Source organism: Pseudoliparis swirei, chromosome 22 (assembly GCF_029220125.1).
Source record: "Pseudoliparis swirei isolate HS2019 ecotype Mariana Trench chromosome 22, NWPU_hadal_v1, whole genome shotgun sequence".
Taxonomy (NCBI): domain Eukaryota; kingdom Metazoa; phylum Chordata; class Actinopteri; order Perciformes; family Liparidae; genus Pseudoliparis; species Pseudoliparis swirei.
In genome coordinates, this window is record NC_079409.1 from 6772563 (window position 1) to 6790200 (window position 17638).

At 44.4% G+C, this 17638-nt stretch overlaps 1 protein-coding gene across 5 annotated transcripts in view; it reads left to right on the forward strand.

Annotated features, from left to right (window-relative positions):
- LOC130212557 (mannosyl-oligosaccharide 1,2-alpha-mannosidase IC) overlaps positions 1-17638 on the forward strand; it is a 183627-nt gene that overhangs the window by 76105 nt on the left and 89884 nt on the right. For all 5 annotated transcript variants that reach the window (XM_056443558.1, XM_056443557.1, XM_056443561.1 and 2 more), the window contains exon 3: positions 16157-16272. In XM_056443558.1, the coding sequence (XP_056299533.1) occupies positions 16157-16272 (116 nt within the window). The remainder of the gene's footprint in view (positions 1-16156; positions 16273-17638) is intronic.

Sequence of the window (17638 nt, forward strand, 5' to 3'; positions counted from 1 at the left end):
GCCTGAGCGTGACATTGGGACGGGTCTCCCCACCTCCCAAATTAGGACCGATGCGGCAGTTTATCATATAAAACAAAACAATCTGTGCAAGTCACCTAACTTCCCTGGCTCAGGGTTAAACCAAAGGGCTCCTCACCCCTACCGACACTTATTATTAACCCCACCACCCACGAATCTGTGCTGTGCCGCATGGCCCGTTTGGAAGCTGGAGAGAGACGCCCGGTCACACAGGGTCCCCTCCTAAATAGCCGTCCAATTACCCGCAACAAGGAAAAGCACAACGCATACCACAGCGCCCCCCTCAGGCCGGGAGGTGAACAACAAAAACACTTCCCTTGACGCTCTGGGTCATAACAACTTAATGTTGACATATTCTCAACTTTTCAGTTTATATGTGGCAAACTATTGTAGTTGCATATTTACACGTCCAACATTTATGGAGCGATATAATGATTTATTTGGAGTGGTGGGTCTGGCCACCTGGTGAATGGAAGGGGGCCATTTTTGCCCCCACTGACTGAAATCCAGGGGCATTTAAAAATAAATTGGGGGCACTTTTTTAAACTTGTGAAATAACATTTAACCTTTGTTCAAAATTAATAAATATACTTATTTAGGCTTACAGTATACACATGTTTTCTTAGATTTTTGTACAAAAAAGAAACAGAAAACATAAATCAGACCATCAAATTCAATATTATTCTTATTTCTTCGACAAAAATTAAATGCTATTAAAATATTGAATTTTTTTTCTTTTTTTCCCCCCCTCCTCGTGATATAGGGAGCAAAATCAAATTTCTTAGGGTCAGTTTTGCCCTTTGCCCTTGTGTATTTCTCACTCTAGGAAGGGGCCTGAACCAGGTTAGTGTGGGGCTGGTGTGAGATCTGTCAAACATATCTTTATGTTTACTCCTCTTTGTTTGTTTGTAAGTCAGAGCAAACAGGAATTGGTAGCAGCGATGCACTTTTCACTGGTTTGGTTTTGGTTTCACCTCAGGGGGGTGTCCCAGGACGGAAGAGGTAAACATAGCAAGGATCCAGGCTTTTGAGAAAGACTTATCTTCCATTCGTTTACATAAACAGATTCAAGAGAGTGTGGGAAAGTGGTCCAAAGTCATTTTGGGACACTTGTCATAGGTGAATTATCTTCAATGTTTGCCTCCCACAGCTCTCGGGCCCGACTTTTATGGCGGGGAGCATAAACTAAACGTGTCAGCAGTCAGCACTGATGGTTCTATATTTACAGCTTATCTCCGAGCACGACCAAGTGGAGCCGGCAGCCTTGGATTTAAATGATGTTGTTAAACGCAGACAGGGCATTATCCTAAAGGCGTAAGGCACGTAGGCATGTGCTCAACACACACGGTTAGCAAAGGAAGAAGATACCGATCCTCAAGTTACTCCAGGTAACCGAATATAGATAAGCGGATCCAATAAATAAATAAAACTTTTTGTGATGTTGTGACGTCTTTGTTCGGCATTGTTATTACCACTAGCGAGATAAATCCACAAGTGGAAGATCTGTCTTTTAATTGATTTAAATCCTTGGTTTTCCTTAGCTGCAGCCGGAGGATCACCGTAAGACTGTGTTTGTTTGCTCCGCAGCGTCTCTGTGCTACACCTTCTTTTTTCTTTTAAGGCTCACCATTCAGCGCCGTGTCACTGGAAGCAGATCAGGTTGGGCAGATTGTTTATGTTATCAATGTTTTATCACCAGAGCCCTGTGAGCGAGGCTGTTTTTCCGTGATCTGAAGAGAAAGGCGATTCAGAAGGGATCTATTTGTATCGGGGGATGTTCCAGGCACTCAGACAGCCTCGTGATGCGTTTTCCTCTCCCCCTTTGTTGGTGAAAAAGCTGGTGAATGGGTCCCTCAAGTCAACTCTGTCCACCCATCAACTGTCCTTGAAACCGTAGACGTATTTTGTATTCCTTTTTGGCCACAACAAAGATGCGGGATGGAGATTATTTGGACTCCTGTGAGAACCTCTTGTAAAGCAGAGGGATGCAGCTTGGCTTCCCATTTCCAGTCTTTGTGCTAAGCTAAGTGTCTGTTGGCTGTAGCTTTATATTTGGCATGCACATTTGGGAGTGGGATCAATCTACACTCTTTAACTCTTGACAAGAAAGTGATTCAGGAAGTCTCCCCTCCAGAAAAGAAGGAACAACTCCTTTTTAATACCTTTTAACCAGACTTCAATCAGGCAAGACAAGACAGTGTTGGCTTCCTAGTTACCTTCGCATTTAAAATGCAGAAGGTTATGTTTTTGCCGTGTAGTTGTATGGGTGCGTGCGTGTTATTCGCATAAGTCAAAAAGTATTAAACCGAATCGCATGGAATTTGGTGGGATGATTGGTTATTATCCGGGGACCATTTGATTAGATTTTGGGATCGATCGGGTCAAAGGTCAAGGTCATGAAAAGGTCAACATCTTATGTTTCTATCCAAATGGCATGCAACTAATGCCAACATGTTCATAATTCAATGCCCAATCTTGTGATATGCGAAGGTATGCGCTCTACCCAGTGCCCGTTCTAGTTTCAGCCTGTATCTATAGGTGTGATACCCAGCCTTCAGTATATATCGGCAGCTTTGGTCAATCACATGCTTTTAGCATTATAATCAATAAGAAATGAATTAGACGCTAGTGCCATCTCTACTGTTTTATATATAGTAAGAGCTCTCTGGCATTTCACACCAATTATGCCCTCTTCAGACTTCCTTTCCTTCCGTCTTGTTTTCCATTCTTATTAGAGCTCTCGTGTACTCCATCACTTCCTCCCCTCGCTACGAAGTGACAACGCCTCGCGCTCCCGCAGCCTAAATGGAGGATTAAAGAGACGTCCATGCCTCTGTGGTCGACGTCATTACCCTCGTGTCTGCGTATGTGGGTCAGTGACTGAAGCACACGGCGCATTAAAGGCCAAGGCCATACCACAGTCCGACAGATGCTGGGGACAAGGCTCGTGATTGTGTTTAGAAATAAATAAATAGAGAGAGCATTCCATTAGCTTTCACAGCTGCCCCAAGCTCACCCCAGAGATGTCATCTACAGTAGATGTCCTATGGCTGTTAAGGGGATTGGCCACATGCTGCTATTCACAATTGCTATACAGCTCTCTGCCCTCTCTGCAACAATTGAAAGCGTAACGCATGGAAAACGGGTTTTTCACTTTTTATCTTCGGCTTATATCACCTTGTCTTTTTCTCCCACGCTTCGCCCTCATTTGTCTCTTTCCCCTCCTCATCCCAGGCGGTGCAATTAAAGTGCAACAGGTCGCCTTTTCTTTTTTGGTTTGCTGAGAGGTGTCATGGAATGCAAATTGAGCCCGAGTGACACAGGCTGTAGCATCACCTTGTCTCACATGGCGTGTGCCCCGGGGACCATTTAAAACCAGTCACGTTTATTCGAAAATCCCAACGGCTCTTCAGAAAAGGTACAGCGATGCCTGGTGAGGAGGAGAGGCTTTGAATTTTTTGATTTGGCGTGTATGGATGGCCCCATATGATGAAGCTTCGAGTGCTTATTATTGAGGCGTCTCTTGCCGACGGTACAAGTGAAAGGCCAAATAAATGTGATGTAGAACTATCGAGGGTCCTCCGGCTCCTTGGAGCCCCTCAGCATGTTGAGGACTTGCAGATACATACATCATTATTATTATAATCTTTTACGGCAAACAAAGCAGTGACGGATCTTCCTCAGTTATTAAAGACAGTGCTCCCAGACATGCGCCATTAAGACCTTGAGCTCCTCCTTTCATTTGCCAAACGCCTCTTTGTTTTGTCATCCAACTGACACAAACTCCCCTTGCGATTGCCTGCTCTCTTCCCCGCCCACGTACTAAGCAGAGCAGACAGGTTTCTCCCTCCTTCGCAATTACTTCCCATAGGGTCTCGTGCCAGATTCCCAAGCGGGAGCACTGGAGGTTGGAGAGAACAGGAGTGGGAGTGGCGAGCTCCCCCGTCATTAGGGTTTGAAGGAAAGGGCGACGCAAATGGCAGCTATCACCCCGTCACATTGGAGGAACCCACAGAGTGAAGGGTTGACACCATCCACCCGCTTTCCATTTCTACTCCGTCCATGTCTATATCCCAGGGGCTCCATCATGCTGCGGCAGAAATCATCTGTCTCCATAGCGACCAGAGCCAAGTGACAAATCAGGATCTGGTCCCTCCAACCTCCCTGGAGAGCGCAACCCAACCCTCCAATGAGTATTGCCTATGTGCACTGGAACCAATAGGGCCTCAAACTCAAACGGCTCGCACGACGCGTCACATCTCATCATAATTGTAAGACGTAAAAAACATGTTTCATCAGCGTGGTAATATACAGCAGCAGCCGAGCTGGTAAACGATTTATACGTCCCATCGTCATCAAGAAACACGAGGATGTGCGTCGCAGACCTCCATCGACACTGGATTTTATTATATTTATTACATTTATTGTTGCCAGCAGCATAACGTTGATAATAATAATAATAACAACATCTGATAACACTATTGATTTTCGATTTTTTTTTTACGTCAACACACATTTTGTGAGTACAAATTCTCTTGAGTATAGATGATGATTTAAAACAATAAAACATTTACTGCCGCAGTTAACTGCTCTGCCGACACCCACAACAATATATCTGCGATAACTTGATATCGTCTCAGAACGATGTCTCGACGATGTATTGGTCAGAGTCCAGTGCACAGAGAAACAATGCTTAATATATCACAAGCAAACACATTAGACGCACACGTATATCCATTTATAGCATCTCAGACCTCAGTTTTCTCCTCACTTACTTTGTAAACTATACGAATAATGCAAACACTGGCCCTACTTTTTATTTAGCAGGATAACATTGTTTCTTGGGCATAATTTGTGGAAACGGCTTCTGAGCTTTGGCCCTCTGGCGAGGCGTTTCCAGGCAACGCAGTGCGTTACCCACTATGAATATCTTCAGAATGCTTTGACGAAAAAAAATGTATCCAAGATATTTCCTCCAAAGTCACTGACATGTCACTATGTCATTATAGAAAGAAAGGGGAGCTTTAGATGGGTGAATTACATTTTGATGGGGAAATTAACTGTATGTAGGACACAGTCTTCAGTTTGATATCAGTTGGAGAACTCGCCATCGGTTCTGTATCACTCCTGAGCAAAGAAGTCAAAAAACTGCGGGAAGCATCTCCACTGGAGTCTTAGCGAACATCATGAATCAGGGTTTTGCAGGCATACCTTAAGATACATGGGGATCGAGAACAACATGTATAACTTTGTGAACACAATGACTATCTCCGTGTGCTCTCATCCACGTTTGCTTCCGATTAGAGGAGCAAGGTCACTCGGTGAACTCTGTGAAACCTGCACGACCAGCAGGAGAGAGGAAGTATCTCACCCCGACTGTGTGTGTCCCCTGAGCGTCACAGGTGCAGGCAGATGAGGAGCTTGACGGCGAGCTGTCAGAGCCGGTTTTGTCCCGGTGCATGTAATGCGACTGTGAATGCTGGCTGCACTGCTCTGCATCTGCTGACAACTGCCTGGAGATCACAGCACACACAGACTGGGCTCGCAGGCTGAGCTCGTGACAGGGTTATACAAGCATGGGTTGTACTGAGATCCTTTCGGGGTTTCTGAAGGACAAATTGCCACTGTAGGATGCCGAGCCAGGAGAATTAAAAGGCTCAGAGAAAAGGCTTTATTTGAAATAACAAGGATGTAGAGCGCGTGACCTTCATTAATTTATAATTGTATCTGGGATCTGCTGTGCGGCTTTTCCTTGCCGATCATGCCATTTGACGTGTAGAAAGTTCCTATGTCTCGGAGGTCTTGACATGATCTGCTTCATCATCCGCACAATCAAAACTGTCAGAGGACAGGAAATTAACGTGACCACCATTTTTCGCGATCGTCGCTACCGGATTTCTGCCCTTGCCTTCTCGGATTAGAACAAGTTCCCCTCATTGGGCATGAGCGCATCATCAGGCCGCATCGCTAGGATTAAAGCCAAAACGATGAAGAACGTTTGCAAAATGTATATTAGGAAGCTAGAGGATTATGAGGGATTGTGCTCTGTTCTACTCTAACGATTCAATCGCTATCTGATGAATTCAGGGGGCGAGGGTCAAATTATTTTTGCTCTATCCAGATACAGCCCCAAGCCCCTTCGTGCTGCTTTTTCTTGACGTTTTGGACCCCGTGGATCCCGTGTCTATGTAATCTGGGATCTGGGATCAGTCTGCGGTGACGTATCGCCGGAGTCACTCTGGCGATGACGTCTCTGAAACATGAGACATGCCGTTTGCCGTGTAGTAATCAGTGTTTGGCAGTTCTAATCCTGAGCTTTTCCTGCCAAGCTCATAAGCTTGTGGCGGTATAAGGGTGCAGATTTAGCTTCATTCACTTATTTAAGGGACTATTAATATACAGTACCTTTTCCTTTTTGCTTTGCCTTGTTTCAACTCGACTTGTGCCAACAGATCCACCCATATGTCCATCCATCATCTTTGAAACGGTCCACCGTGACTCATCAGCCTTCCAGTCCTCTCAGTGTCTATTGCATTCCCCAGGTGGAAAGGAACATTTAGTTGTTGCCCTGCGTGCCCATTCATCATTCACCAGTAGCTCCTCTGATGTCTTCTATGTTCCCTGAAAACCGAGAGTTGTGTTTACATTTGTGATTACCCTCTGTTTGGATTCCTGCAGCTCTCAGACTTGCTGTCGTCTCGCTCCTTCGCAAGTCGGCAACCCGCTGAGCGGAAATCTCCTCGTTCCCGTGGCGAGCGTCGTACCTTGAAGCATCAGAAGTGTCTCTCTCCGTGGAGCAACGACTTAACGGTGGCGCAGGTCGACCTGCAGCTCGTAGCCTCTCTCTCTCGCTCTCTCTCGCTCTCTTTCTCCGTCTGCCTGCGGAAAATACTTCCTCCTTTCCCGTCGCTAGGTGAGACTCAGGTTCTCAGTGGAGACTCTTGACTGACCGAGTGTGTGGGGGTGGGTGCTCATTGAATTAGTAACATTGTATGAATTGAATTCCTATTTTTGGTGTATCTGGCCGCGGGGGTTGGAACTTTCACACTGAGCTCCACTGTCTGGGCCACACTTTACAGGGGGGGAGGGCGGGGGGCGAGAGGTTGTATACAGCCTAAGGCATCCTGGAAACAGAAGGGGGTTGCACTGAAATAAGCAGAGGAAGGAGGGCGAAGAACTGAAACGGGAATTGATTTTTGAGTAATGCGGACAAGTGTTTAAAATGGCCTAACTCGCATTCCTCTCGGAAACATTGCTGGAAGGTTTGCCTTCACGCCGTAATCGAGTGTGAAATTGCAGGTGAGCATGCAGCGGTACACCCTCGGTGTACACTCGAGAGGCCTCTAAAAGGGCTATCTGCAGTTGATTAGGAATGTATCATGTCTTTTTTTTCTTAATTAAAATCCTTTTTAATAAGACCGCAGTTTCATTGCAACACGAGTGCCAGAATCAAACACTTACTTCTGTGCCGCCTGTTAGAAACCTGAAACCGTGGACTGTTCTCCAGAGCAGTTGTCAAGAAGACATGAACCAGATGTACAGAAGAGCACATACTGTGGATATGCACGCACACACACACACATCCCCGTATGGGCATCGGACTGAGGACCAAGTAAATATACATTGGAAGTGAGGAGCACCATTTCTGCTATATTTAAAAATAAATGAGTGCACGCACACACACACACACATACACACAGCTCCCTAACTCCAGGTTCTTACCTACCTTTGGTTGCGGGGGCTGCGGCAAATGACGCGCAGCAGCTAGTCTGCTTAGACGGACGGTTTAATTTCTCCGACAGACGGTTGCTCTTTGTCAACAGGTTATTACGGCTCTCCCGAATAGTTTTGGCGGCACGTTTTTTGTTTGTGTGCAATTGGTGAGATGGAAAGCCCTGTTCAGACGAGATCAAGAGTTTCATCTACAAAGAAATCAAAGATTAGGCCTGCAAAGTGGATTTCTACACCTGGGACCTCAGACTGAAAGAAAAATAATTCACTCTTCACCCTGCTAACCCCTCCTGCAAACTAAAGTTGTATATATTACCGGGAATATTGTTTTCAATTTGTTCACTTTCTGGATTTAAGTTGGGTGACCTTAGGACGGGTGGAATTGTTGCTGCAGCGCCACGGCTGAGTGTCTTCATCAAGAAACCTCGAGCTTTAGCTGTCATCCCCAATCAGGTTGTAGGGGGTTGACACAGCATCGGATGTATGATTCCCTCCCCCTCTCCTACTGTGGTGAGCGCTGGTTGATCAATGCAAGAGAGACATTTGGGAGAGAGAGATGTGAAGAGGGGTTCAATAACACTGCGTGCGGTGTGTAATCTCATCTGAGAGGCTGTCATATCAGACAGGGCTGCTGCACTGACACGCCACGCTCTCTCAGAGTGGCAAATTAGATTGCTGCAATTAGATTGACGCGTGTACTGCTCAAAGGCTGGAGCCTAATCATGTCTGGACAGTGTGCATTTTGCATTTGTTTGTGATTAGATTAATGTGTGGCAGCGAATGTGTGTTGATTGGCCCGGAAGTCTGTGACACTTTGATAGTTTATTGTAAATAAGTCAGTTATCTAACATTTAAACCTATTTCCATGAGGACATCATATGTGAGGGGGATATGCTCCTTTTAAAAGCTCTTTTGAACTTTGCCACATTAAGTAGGCTTTGCAAAAAAGACATGTGATTTCTAGGCTCCGTTCTACAAACATGTCCTCCTTGTAACTTTTGTCCCGCCCTTTTCGTCTACCGCAAGTGATCAGCATCGTCTACAGTAAGTAACTCTAACAGACCTGAAAATAATTACACACAACAAAACAAAAATTCAAAGAAAAAGAAACATTCTATGTTAAGACCAAAAACAACACCCAACAATGCTTTGGACATTGAATTTGTACACAAGTTGTGAGGTTTGTCTGAAACAGTAGAATATGAAAGAAAGAAATATCTGCTCTCCTTAAAGAGATTAGAGATTGATACTGTCTTTCTTTGCCGAGTGTTCATCAGCCGCCTTGTGCAACATGCAGAGAAACACCGATGGGCTTTAAAATAAAAGGCCTCCTGCCGACCGTGACTCTGGCTCAGTCTGTTCCTCCTCTGAAGGCCTCATAATGGAACAAATTGGTTTTGACTCTGGCTATAATATGCCTTGATTTATCAATTCTCTGTCCCTTCCTTTGTCTTCTTCCTTTGTGCCATCACACTGGAAGACACAAAGCGCCATTCAATGCAAGTCTGTGTGATTACCATGAGGGCGAACAAGTAGTAGTGGGATTCAAATGCACAGTACTGGTAGCCATGGCAGCAAGGCAGTCATAGAGATGAATCCATTGAACAAGGAAGGCTTCCACTTGCATTCTCAGACATACAATACAGACCAAAAACTGTTGAACATAATGTTCTTTTCTCAAACCAAAGTCAGCACTACAATTGTTATTATTCAACGGGTGTCTTAACTAAGGCACCAGGCACTTTAGAAAAAACATATGCAAATAAAAAATAAAAATAAAGTAAGATCATAATAGATGGTTGAAAGCCCCAGAAAATGTTGCAAATTGACCTTGAATGTTTTCCTTAAGTGCTCCGAAAAAAAAGAAAGAATGACACATTTCTGTGACAACTAACAAACAGAATTTATTCATTGATGAAAAATGTCAGTCGGAAAAGACGGGCGTAATTAAGGGATCCTTGAAGGCGATGAATAACTATGTTTCTGTTGCTTAAGTTCATAGTCGTGATAACTCATGGGAACTTTTCTTTTACGTGTAGAATTTCTCTCTTACACACCTATGAACTGTATGAGTGTTGAGGAGTTTACAAATCAGTGGTCCAGTATATAGTATGGTTTCTGCCACCTCACCCCCACTCATCATCTTCCATTGCTCTTGTCCGGACAGCCGTGCTGTTTAAAAGTTGATAGAAGAACGTTGGATAAAGTTGGAATTTGTCCAGTGTAAAGAGAACAAATTGTGTCTTGACTAAAATCAAGGATTAAATTGACCATGTCTAATGATCCCCTTGTTCTGTGCAATAACTGGTAGAGCAGTCTTATGTTGACAATCAGTGGAGTCAGGTTCCCCCTCTTACATCTAGCAAGCATCAGATCGGAGAGTAAAGGACCTTATATTTGGGGCTGTAGAAGGTGGACGGTCTTAGGTCCAGTTCCCTCCGATAGAGCCACTGTCAGTTTCTGATGGCTTCTCTTTGGATGGTTGTCAAACAGTTTGGGCCCTGCAGTCAGAAATCGTTTGTGGGGATGCCTGCAAACAACCAGTGGTCCAGCAGCCGGCTTGCTGCCACTTCTTCGAGAGCGGTGCTGTTTTCTGAGCCGCCCCAGCTCCCCCTTTCATCTTCCACAGCTCTTGTCTGGACAGAGGTGCTATATCGATGTGTCACAGCTATGCATGCATATTCCTCAGAGCAGGGTCAGTTTTCCTATGATCCCAGTAAATAAGCAGCTGGAGATGTAAATGGCCAAACCGGATTGAAGCGCAGATCAACGAGTTGCCATTACTTTGCTCTCAAGTGTAACCTGCACATTAAGAATGTATGGAAAGGAGTTTTTTCAAACTTGCAAGTGATGCCGACCAGTTTCACAGACTCCACGGCAGATGTCAGACATAAACATAATTCTCTCCACAAAGCCTTTATCATCAGTTTCTTCAGTCATGAAGGCTGGCAGATTTTGAGAAGTTTATGAATTCCCTTCAGAGCGACATGTGGAAGTGTCTTCTGATCGGCAGGAACGAGTAACAATAATAACTGAGAAGACCACATCTAAATGTATGATGTGGTTAAGGCTGCCTTAGGTTAGGCACAAACACGCTTTGCTGGACTTGGTTTGTTTTTTTGGAAGGATCGTGGTCTGGGTTGCAATAACCATAAAGTCGGGCGGTCATCGTGGTTTTAATGACGGTTGTGGTCATGGTTACTAGAAGCAAACCTTCGAATAGACATGAGTTAGAGCACATCCAGTCGCACCGGTTATTGATTCATCTTGATTTATTTGGCATCTGCTCCTCAAGGAGACTAAAGCCTTTTTTCAGAAAGGTCCATCTTGATTGACAGATATGACATTTCTCTGGCACTGTTTTACCCTACCCTTTTCATGCTCCACTCTCCTAATCCAGCCTAATCCCACTCCCTCTCAACTCACTTTCTTGTCTCCTCGTGTTGCCTAGTTGGCGCCCTCTAACAGAAATCCCCTCACCTCCAGAGTCATCATGCTCAGTGCACTACATCTGCTCAGATAACCTTGTGCCTGGAATGGCAAACGGCTGCATATTGTTAACATCACACAGACACAGCAGCTCGCTCACCCTGTCTCTCTGGTGCCAGATAGCATTTGCGCTAACAAGATGATTATCGCCCTGGCGATTGATAAGTGGGTACTGGCAGCCGCTATTAACAGGGCAGTGTAATTAATGTGCATCCCAGCATCTGCATTCATAATATTCACTTTGATGACGTGAACAGGGTGACTTATTGACCCTGTGTTTGATTTTTTAAATCTTTTTGGTGCTTGTGCCATGACTCACAAGCTCAATAGAGAAGGACATTTTTTACTCCTGTTTTCCCAGTGGGGGTATTAAAACAATTTATCCCTGAAAACGTATTATTCTTATCTGGTTTACTCTATTGCATCATTAATGCGCCTCATCAATGGAATATACAACAGATATTTCATGGTATTTCAGGGTTATCAGCATATATTTAGCATGCACATCACACAGTGTATTCTGGGGAAATGAAATTAGACCTGAAATGTTGCCTCTGAACTTTCCCCTGAGGGATTTAATAAAGGAGTTGTTTCCCTTGACAATTATATATATATATATATATATACAAGCAAGCACTAATGTAACCTCATGAGCGACAATGACTGGCCTGTGATGATGAATGAAGATCCACCAGCCAATGTCTCACTAATGACTTTCTATGTACTCGGCGTGCGCGCACACACACACACACACACACACATTAGCTAATAATGCAAGACTCACCTTAGTTCATATTCTATTTCAGTTGTGCAAATGCCTAGACAAATATGAAATTTATCAAATTATCAAAAATAAATGACATGCTTTGCCCAGTTGGTAATCCAGTCTTGTTCTGTGGATGATTTATCATCGTTAACGAGCTGATATTTTTGTATTTCATAGGTTGCGTCGATGGACTGTGAGCCGAGTAAAAGTTTATCACACCCAAGACTGTACTTGATTTGTTGCATGGTTCTTGCAATAAAACGTCAAATAATTATCAAAAAGTATTTATTATCAAAAATATACCAGATTGTGTAAAACGTTGCGCCTCGGAAGGCTTTTAACATTACACTAAATACATTATGAACACAGTTCGAATGCATACGGAGACGCTCAAGCACGTAAGTGTTTGCATGTTTATCAATTTATAAATACACACCTATTGCCCCTGTGTATAGAGAATCCCTCACGGCTCCTTTATTTGTAGAAACAGGCTACAGAAATAAATCGGGTCTTAGACCATGGAAGCCGAGGGAGGACACCATGATAGATTGATCCGCTCCATCTATCCTCAGACTCAATCAATCATCTTAGCTTTGGTTGCTTATCTCAAAAGGAATTTTCCACACTCGACTGCTTACCCCGCGGCCACGGAGAGCTCGGCTACCTCTGGGGTTGGATAACCGGAGTGCATTAGATATATGAATACACCCTCCTTCTCAGTTGTCACCATCGCTGTGTGTCACCGAGAAGAGATTAGACTGCTGGGCAAGCAAAGCAAAAACAAACAAAAAAAACACCTTTCCGAGACAATAGTCAGCGTTTGAGTCCCGTACTTCTTCTGTAACATTATCGCAAGCAGAAAGACTTTCTGATTTGGTACAGCAAATTACATCTGACACTGAGTACAGTTAATATTAGCACAATGGCTAACAGCCTCGGCAGATGGTCCTCTCGAGTTACCGGAAGAGGACTCCATGTGTCTAATCCATGGAGCTCCGAAGATGAGGGGAAAGGTCAGCGGTGGTGGTCAGGGTAGTGATGTAAAGGCAGCAACAAGTACTATAGGATGTATTTGTAGCTCTTGCAGAGCGGATACAAGTTGTTCATGAAAACTGTCTTAAACAAACCGATTGTCGGTAAAGGAGTTTGATGTTAAAATAATTATAAAGGCAATTATAATAAACAATTAGTGAGTCATCTCATTGGTTATCAGACAGAAAAGGCTTCAACAATATCTCATTATTTTCGCTTTATTGGTTTTCAATGCATCAAAGAAAGCAGCAGAGACCAAATAATATACTATTTGAATGAAGCGGGAAAAAATGCTTTAATTTTTTTTTTTATACACTGACTCTTTATGGACTGAATAATGAACTGAGTAAACTAAACAAAAAGTAATCATCAGTTGCAACGCTGCATGATTTTGTGCGACAAATCAGAAGCCGGGAACATTTGCAAGAGTGTTCCCGCCCAAAGGTCTGGTTCCCATTTCCAGCATTTGTTGAGCTGTAACAATTCCTGATGAAAACTGAAGGACTTTGATCTGCCAGCTTGCATCAGACCAATCCAGCCATCTGCTGTTGGCTTCGTTATTCTCAGGGATGAACGTGACGATTTGTCATCACTTCTCCTTAAAATCAGGTCAGCCTTCGCGATTCCTTTTTCTAGTAATCTGCAATGTGAGCCCCTGAGCAGTGAGATTCACAGTATATTCAGCCACATTGTCTCGTTATTAAACTTCCGAAACACAATTTGCCCTTTAACTCCCCTGTAGTAATTCGTTCAGGGTAATGTTTATGTTTCCTTTGTGCCTAGTTGTCTCTGGGAGGCTCATTATTTGGTCATATGAGAATGAAAATAGGTCACGCAATTTCTCACAGGGCAATCAGCTTGGCATAAACACCCCTTAGTGTTTCTCATTTAGTTTGTGAAAAGAAATGAATTGCTTCCAATGAGATTCACAGAGACTAACTCTCAGAGTGAGTGTACTCACACACACACACACACACACATATTTTACAGTGTGACATCTACACACATAATTAACAAAGGGAACACATCCCGCGAATGAAATCCAGGAGCAGCTGTTAAATGTGTTGTATATTCAAAGTGTTTCAGTTCTTTTATCCCCTCTGGTGGTTGATTCCTAAATGACTTGACTTTCATGTTACAGTGCAGTGAACTGATGCTTTGGAGCTGATGCTTTTAATCCGGGCCACACAAAGCTTCTTTACTATTATCATTCTGCAGCAATTACGAAAAGCTCACTTTAATGTTTCGCTGTTTTCATCACGGATGCTGTCGAGTGGCTGCTGCTAATCGACGAATAAAGGTTCGGGGTTAAATCGGAGTACTTATCTATCTTCCAAGAACGTATGTGAACGGTCGATTAACAAATGTAATTGTCGGCGATTCGTCGTTCCACCGATTTTCATTTCCTTTTTACGAGTGTTACTCAATTTCACACATTTACATTCACAATATGTAACGTTTCCACAGAGGCAACACCATCTGGGCGTGTTCCCTCACCGTCTCGAGGATTAGTGATTTGAAGTACTGTAGCGTAGCGTCACTGCGATGCACTGATGCAACAATGCTTTATCAGTTCTCAACTTTAATACGAGAACTTGAAGTTATGTGAAGACGGAGCAGACGCTCGTACATGTTTAGAGAGAAGCGTGTTGGCAATGACCCAGGTAGAAAAAGTAGGTGGCAACAGATGATTTCTCTCATTCCTTGTTAGTAATGAGTTGACAGTTCTTTTCCCCTTGTACACCTTTAAATGGTAACTCCATCTCCACCATTAGTTATTCATAAGTATCTTATAGATACTTAATACATGGTTTATAATGCACTATATTGTAGTTGTAAATAATCATAAAAAACATGACAATTGTTCGTCACTGGATCTGTCAACAGCTATCGGACATATGCCAACCAGGTAGTGGTATATTGTGTTGGATCATTATTGTACTGTTCTTTAATATAAAGCATGTAGAGACATCGTGGTGGCGTTTCACATGTGTTTACGTGTATATGATGTTGCGTAAGTGATCATGGATGTGAACTAGATCTCTCCTGAGCCACACATCTCTCCCCATCTGCACCTGACGTGTGCTTCGGGGATCGCAACGCAAAAGGACAGGACAAAAGACATTGAGGCCGAATGTGTGGCCAGGGACGCATCGTGACACGACATGTAAACGCTGCAAACAACCACGACGTGAGCAGAGATGCGTAACGTGAGGGCTGATCGCAGAACCATTTTTGTTGTTGTGCTCCGGCGCTCCATTCCCCTCCGCTCCAACAGCGAATGTTCAAAGCGTTGACCGTGTCGGGGGGTCAGGGGGGGGGGGGGTCACTGACCAGAGAGGTGTGTGTTCGTCATCTCCTCACACCTCAAAGTCAGGCTGATGTCACCGTGCAAGGCCTTGCGCAATACAGCGCTCTCCGACAGTGTGATCTCAATGCGAACGCATATTAATCAGGTTAATCATGTCGAGGTACGTGTATGGATACTGTTAAGTTGTAATCGTTTATTTTGATAACATCTGCAGATGTCTTATGTTTTAAATTAATACATATAGAAATATATTATAATAGAAAATATTAGGGAGAATATTGATATTGTTATTAATGTATTATGAAGCATAGGGGTAATGTTTACTCTATGCAAATGTAAATGGCAAGAATTAATGTATATTGCATGAGAGTGACTGTATGTTCGTATTATAGATCGACGAGGCCGGTTGAATTCCGTCAAGTGACTGACAATAACAAGGGACTTTTATTGTGAAAGTGACTTTAATGCGGACAATAACAAGACAGGACTCTTATTGTGAAAATACTTGTTTAGCGACTGGACCGGAAGTGACGTTTTGACCGGGGCCGGTGAGATTGAGTATGAAACTCCGTGGATCAGAGAAATCGAGTCTCTTCTACAGATAGCCCCGAGGCCGCAAGGCTGAGGGGCGGAGCAGCCTGGAGCCGAGGAAGAGCGCCTTGAATGTTTGTTTTACACTTCCTGCCATTAAATGTTGATAACTTAATTCACGCGCGTCCGGAAGCCTGTTTTCCATCATCTGCGAAGTGCCCAGTTTCAGAACTACTTTACAATACGCCACTAACTCGGTTCTCTTGTGCACTTTGCAGGTGGCCTGAGAGGAGCCTCCATCATTGACTCACTGGACACTCTATACATCATGGGACTGATGGATGAATACAAAGATGCCAAGGAGTGGGTGGAGACCAGCCTGGACTTAAACTCGGTAAGAAGGCCATTCTCCTCGTCTGGTTGGACGAACTGGAAATGTTATCATTTACCTCCACTTTTACAACGTCAATCAGCTCGTGGGTAACCACTATATTAAGATAGCGAAGGGCTTTCAGCGGTGGCGTTGGATGCTGGATTGATTTTAAACCCTGCTTTTGTACTCTAAAAGAAACTTTGTGTTCACTGAGTTGGACGGTTTTCCAAAGCTCGGGACATTCCAGCAGGAACCAAAGGCGTCCTGTGTGTGTAACAGTTTAGCTCCACGCCTTCCTTTTTGTAATAGTTGTTTTCATCCTGTCACACCATCTTGTCAGTCCAACTCCCCTCACCTGCCTCTGATCACTCCCTCGTTAGTCCCTCATTCCCTTCACCTGGTCCTCACGCCCTTCTCACCTGCAGCCCATCCCCTCATTAGTCCCTCACTATTTAGCTCCCTCACTTCCACTTGTCCTCTGCCAGATTGTCTTGTGTTTTCGTGCCAAGTTCTCCAGCGTTATTAGAGTATATTCCTGACCTGCCTGTTCTGACCCTGCCTGCCTGCCCTGACCTCTGATTCTCTGCCCCGCCCCTTTTTGGACTCGTTTGCTTCTTCGACTGATCTCCCGGTTTTGACCCAGCCTGTTTCCAACCAAAGACAGTATTCTTTGTTACTCCTGTCTGAGTCGTGCTTTTGGGTCCACTCTAATAGCGCTGTGACAGTGTGGCCGCTGGCCACGCCGTGTCACCAGCTGATGGGATTCTCTGCCTCTTTGAAAGGCTTTTTGTGGGGTGGAAAATTGAAAAAATTGGGTGGGAGAGCGATACGTTGGGATTGGGAGCTGCAAAGAGGGCCCACGGGGACGGGTTTTTATGTGGTCTGCTTCTCACAGTCAAGTGCCAGTTGGCCTGTGGGCTTTTCAAACAGGCGATGCCATTCCTGGGCCTCGCGGCCATGTTTTTGTCACGATGGCCGTCGTAGCCAGAGCAAGATAGGACCCAAACGTCAACAACGTTCCACAGAAAATGTTATCTTCTACTCCAAACGGATCAAACACAAACTACACACCATAAACCAACAGCGGGGAATGAGACGATACACAGGGGAGGTGCAGGTGATCGGACACGGGAGAACGAGACACAGGTGGACACAATGAGGGCGGGGCTAGCAATCACACAGGAGGACACAATCAGGAACAGGGCGGACAATCACAGGGACGGGAAGTGCAGGGAAACAGAGGACACGAGAAAACTCCAGATCATGACCGTTTTTCCACCCGTTACAATAAAGCGTGGTCGCAATCGCACAAAGCTTCCATATCTAACTGTCATCATGACTGTCAACATCGCACTAGGCAATAATTACACCAATGCCCTGCCTGTTA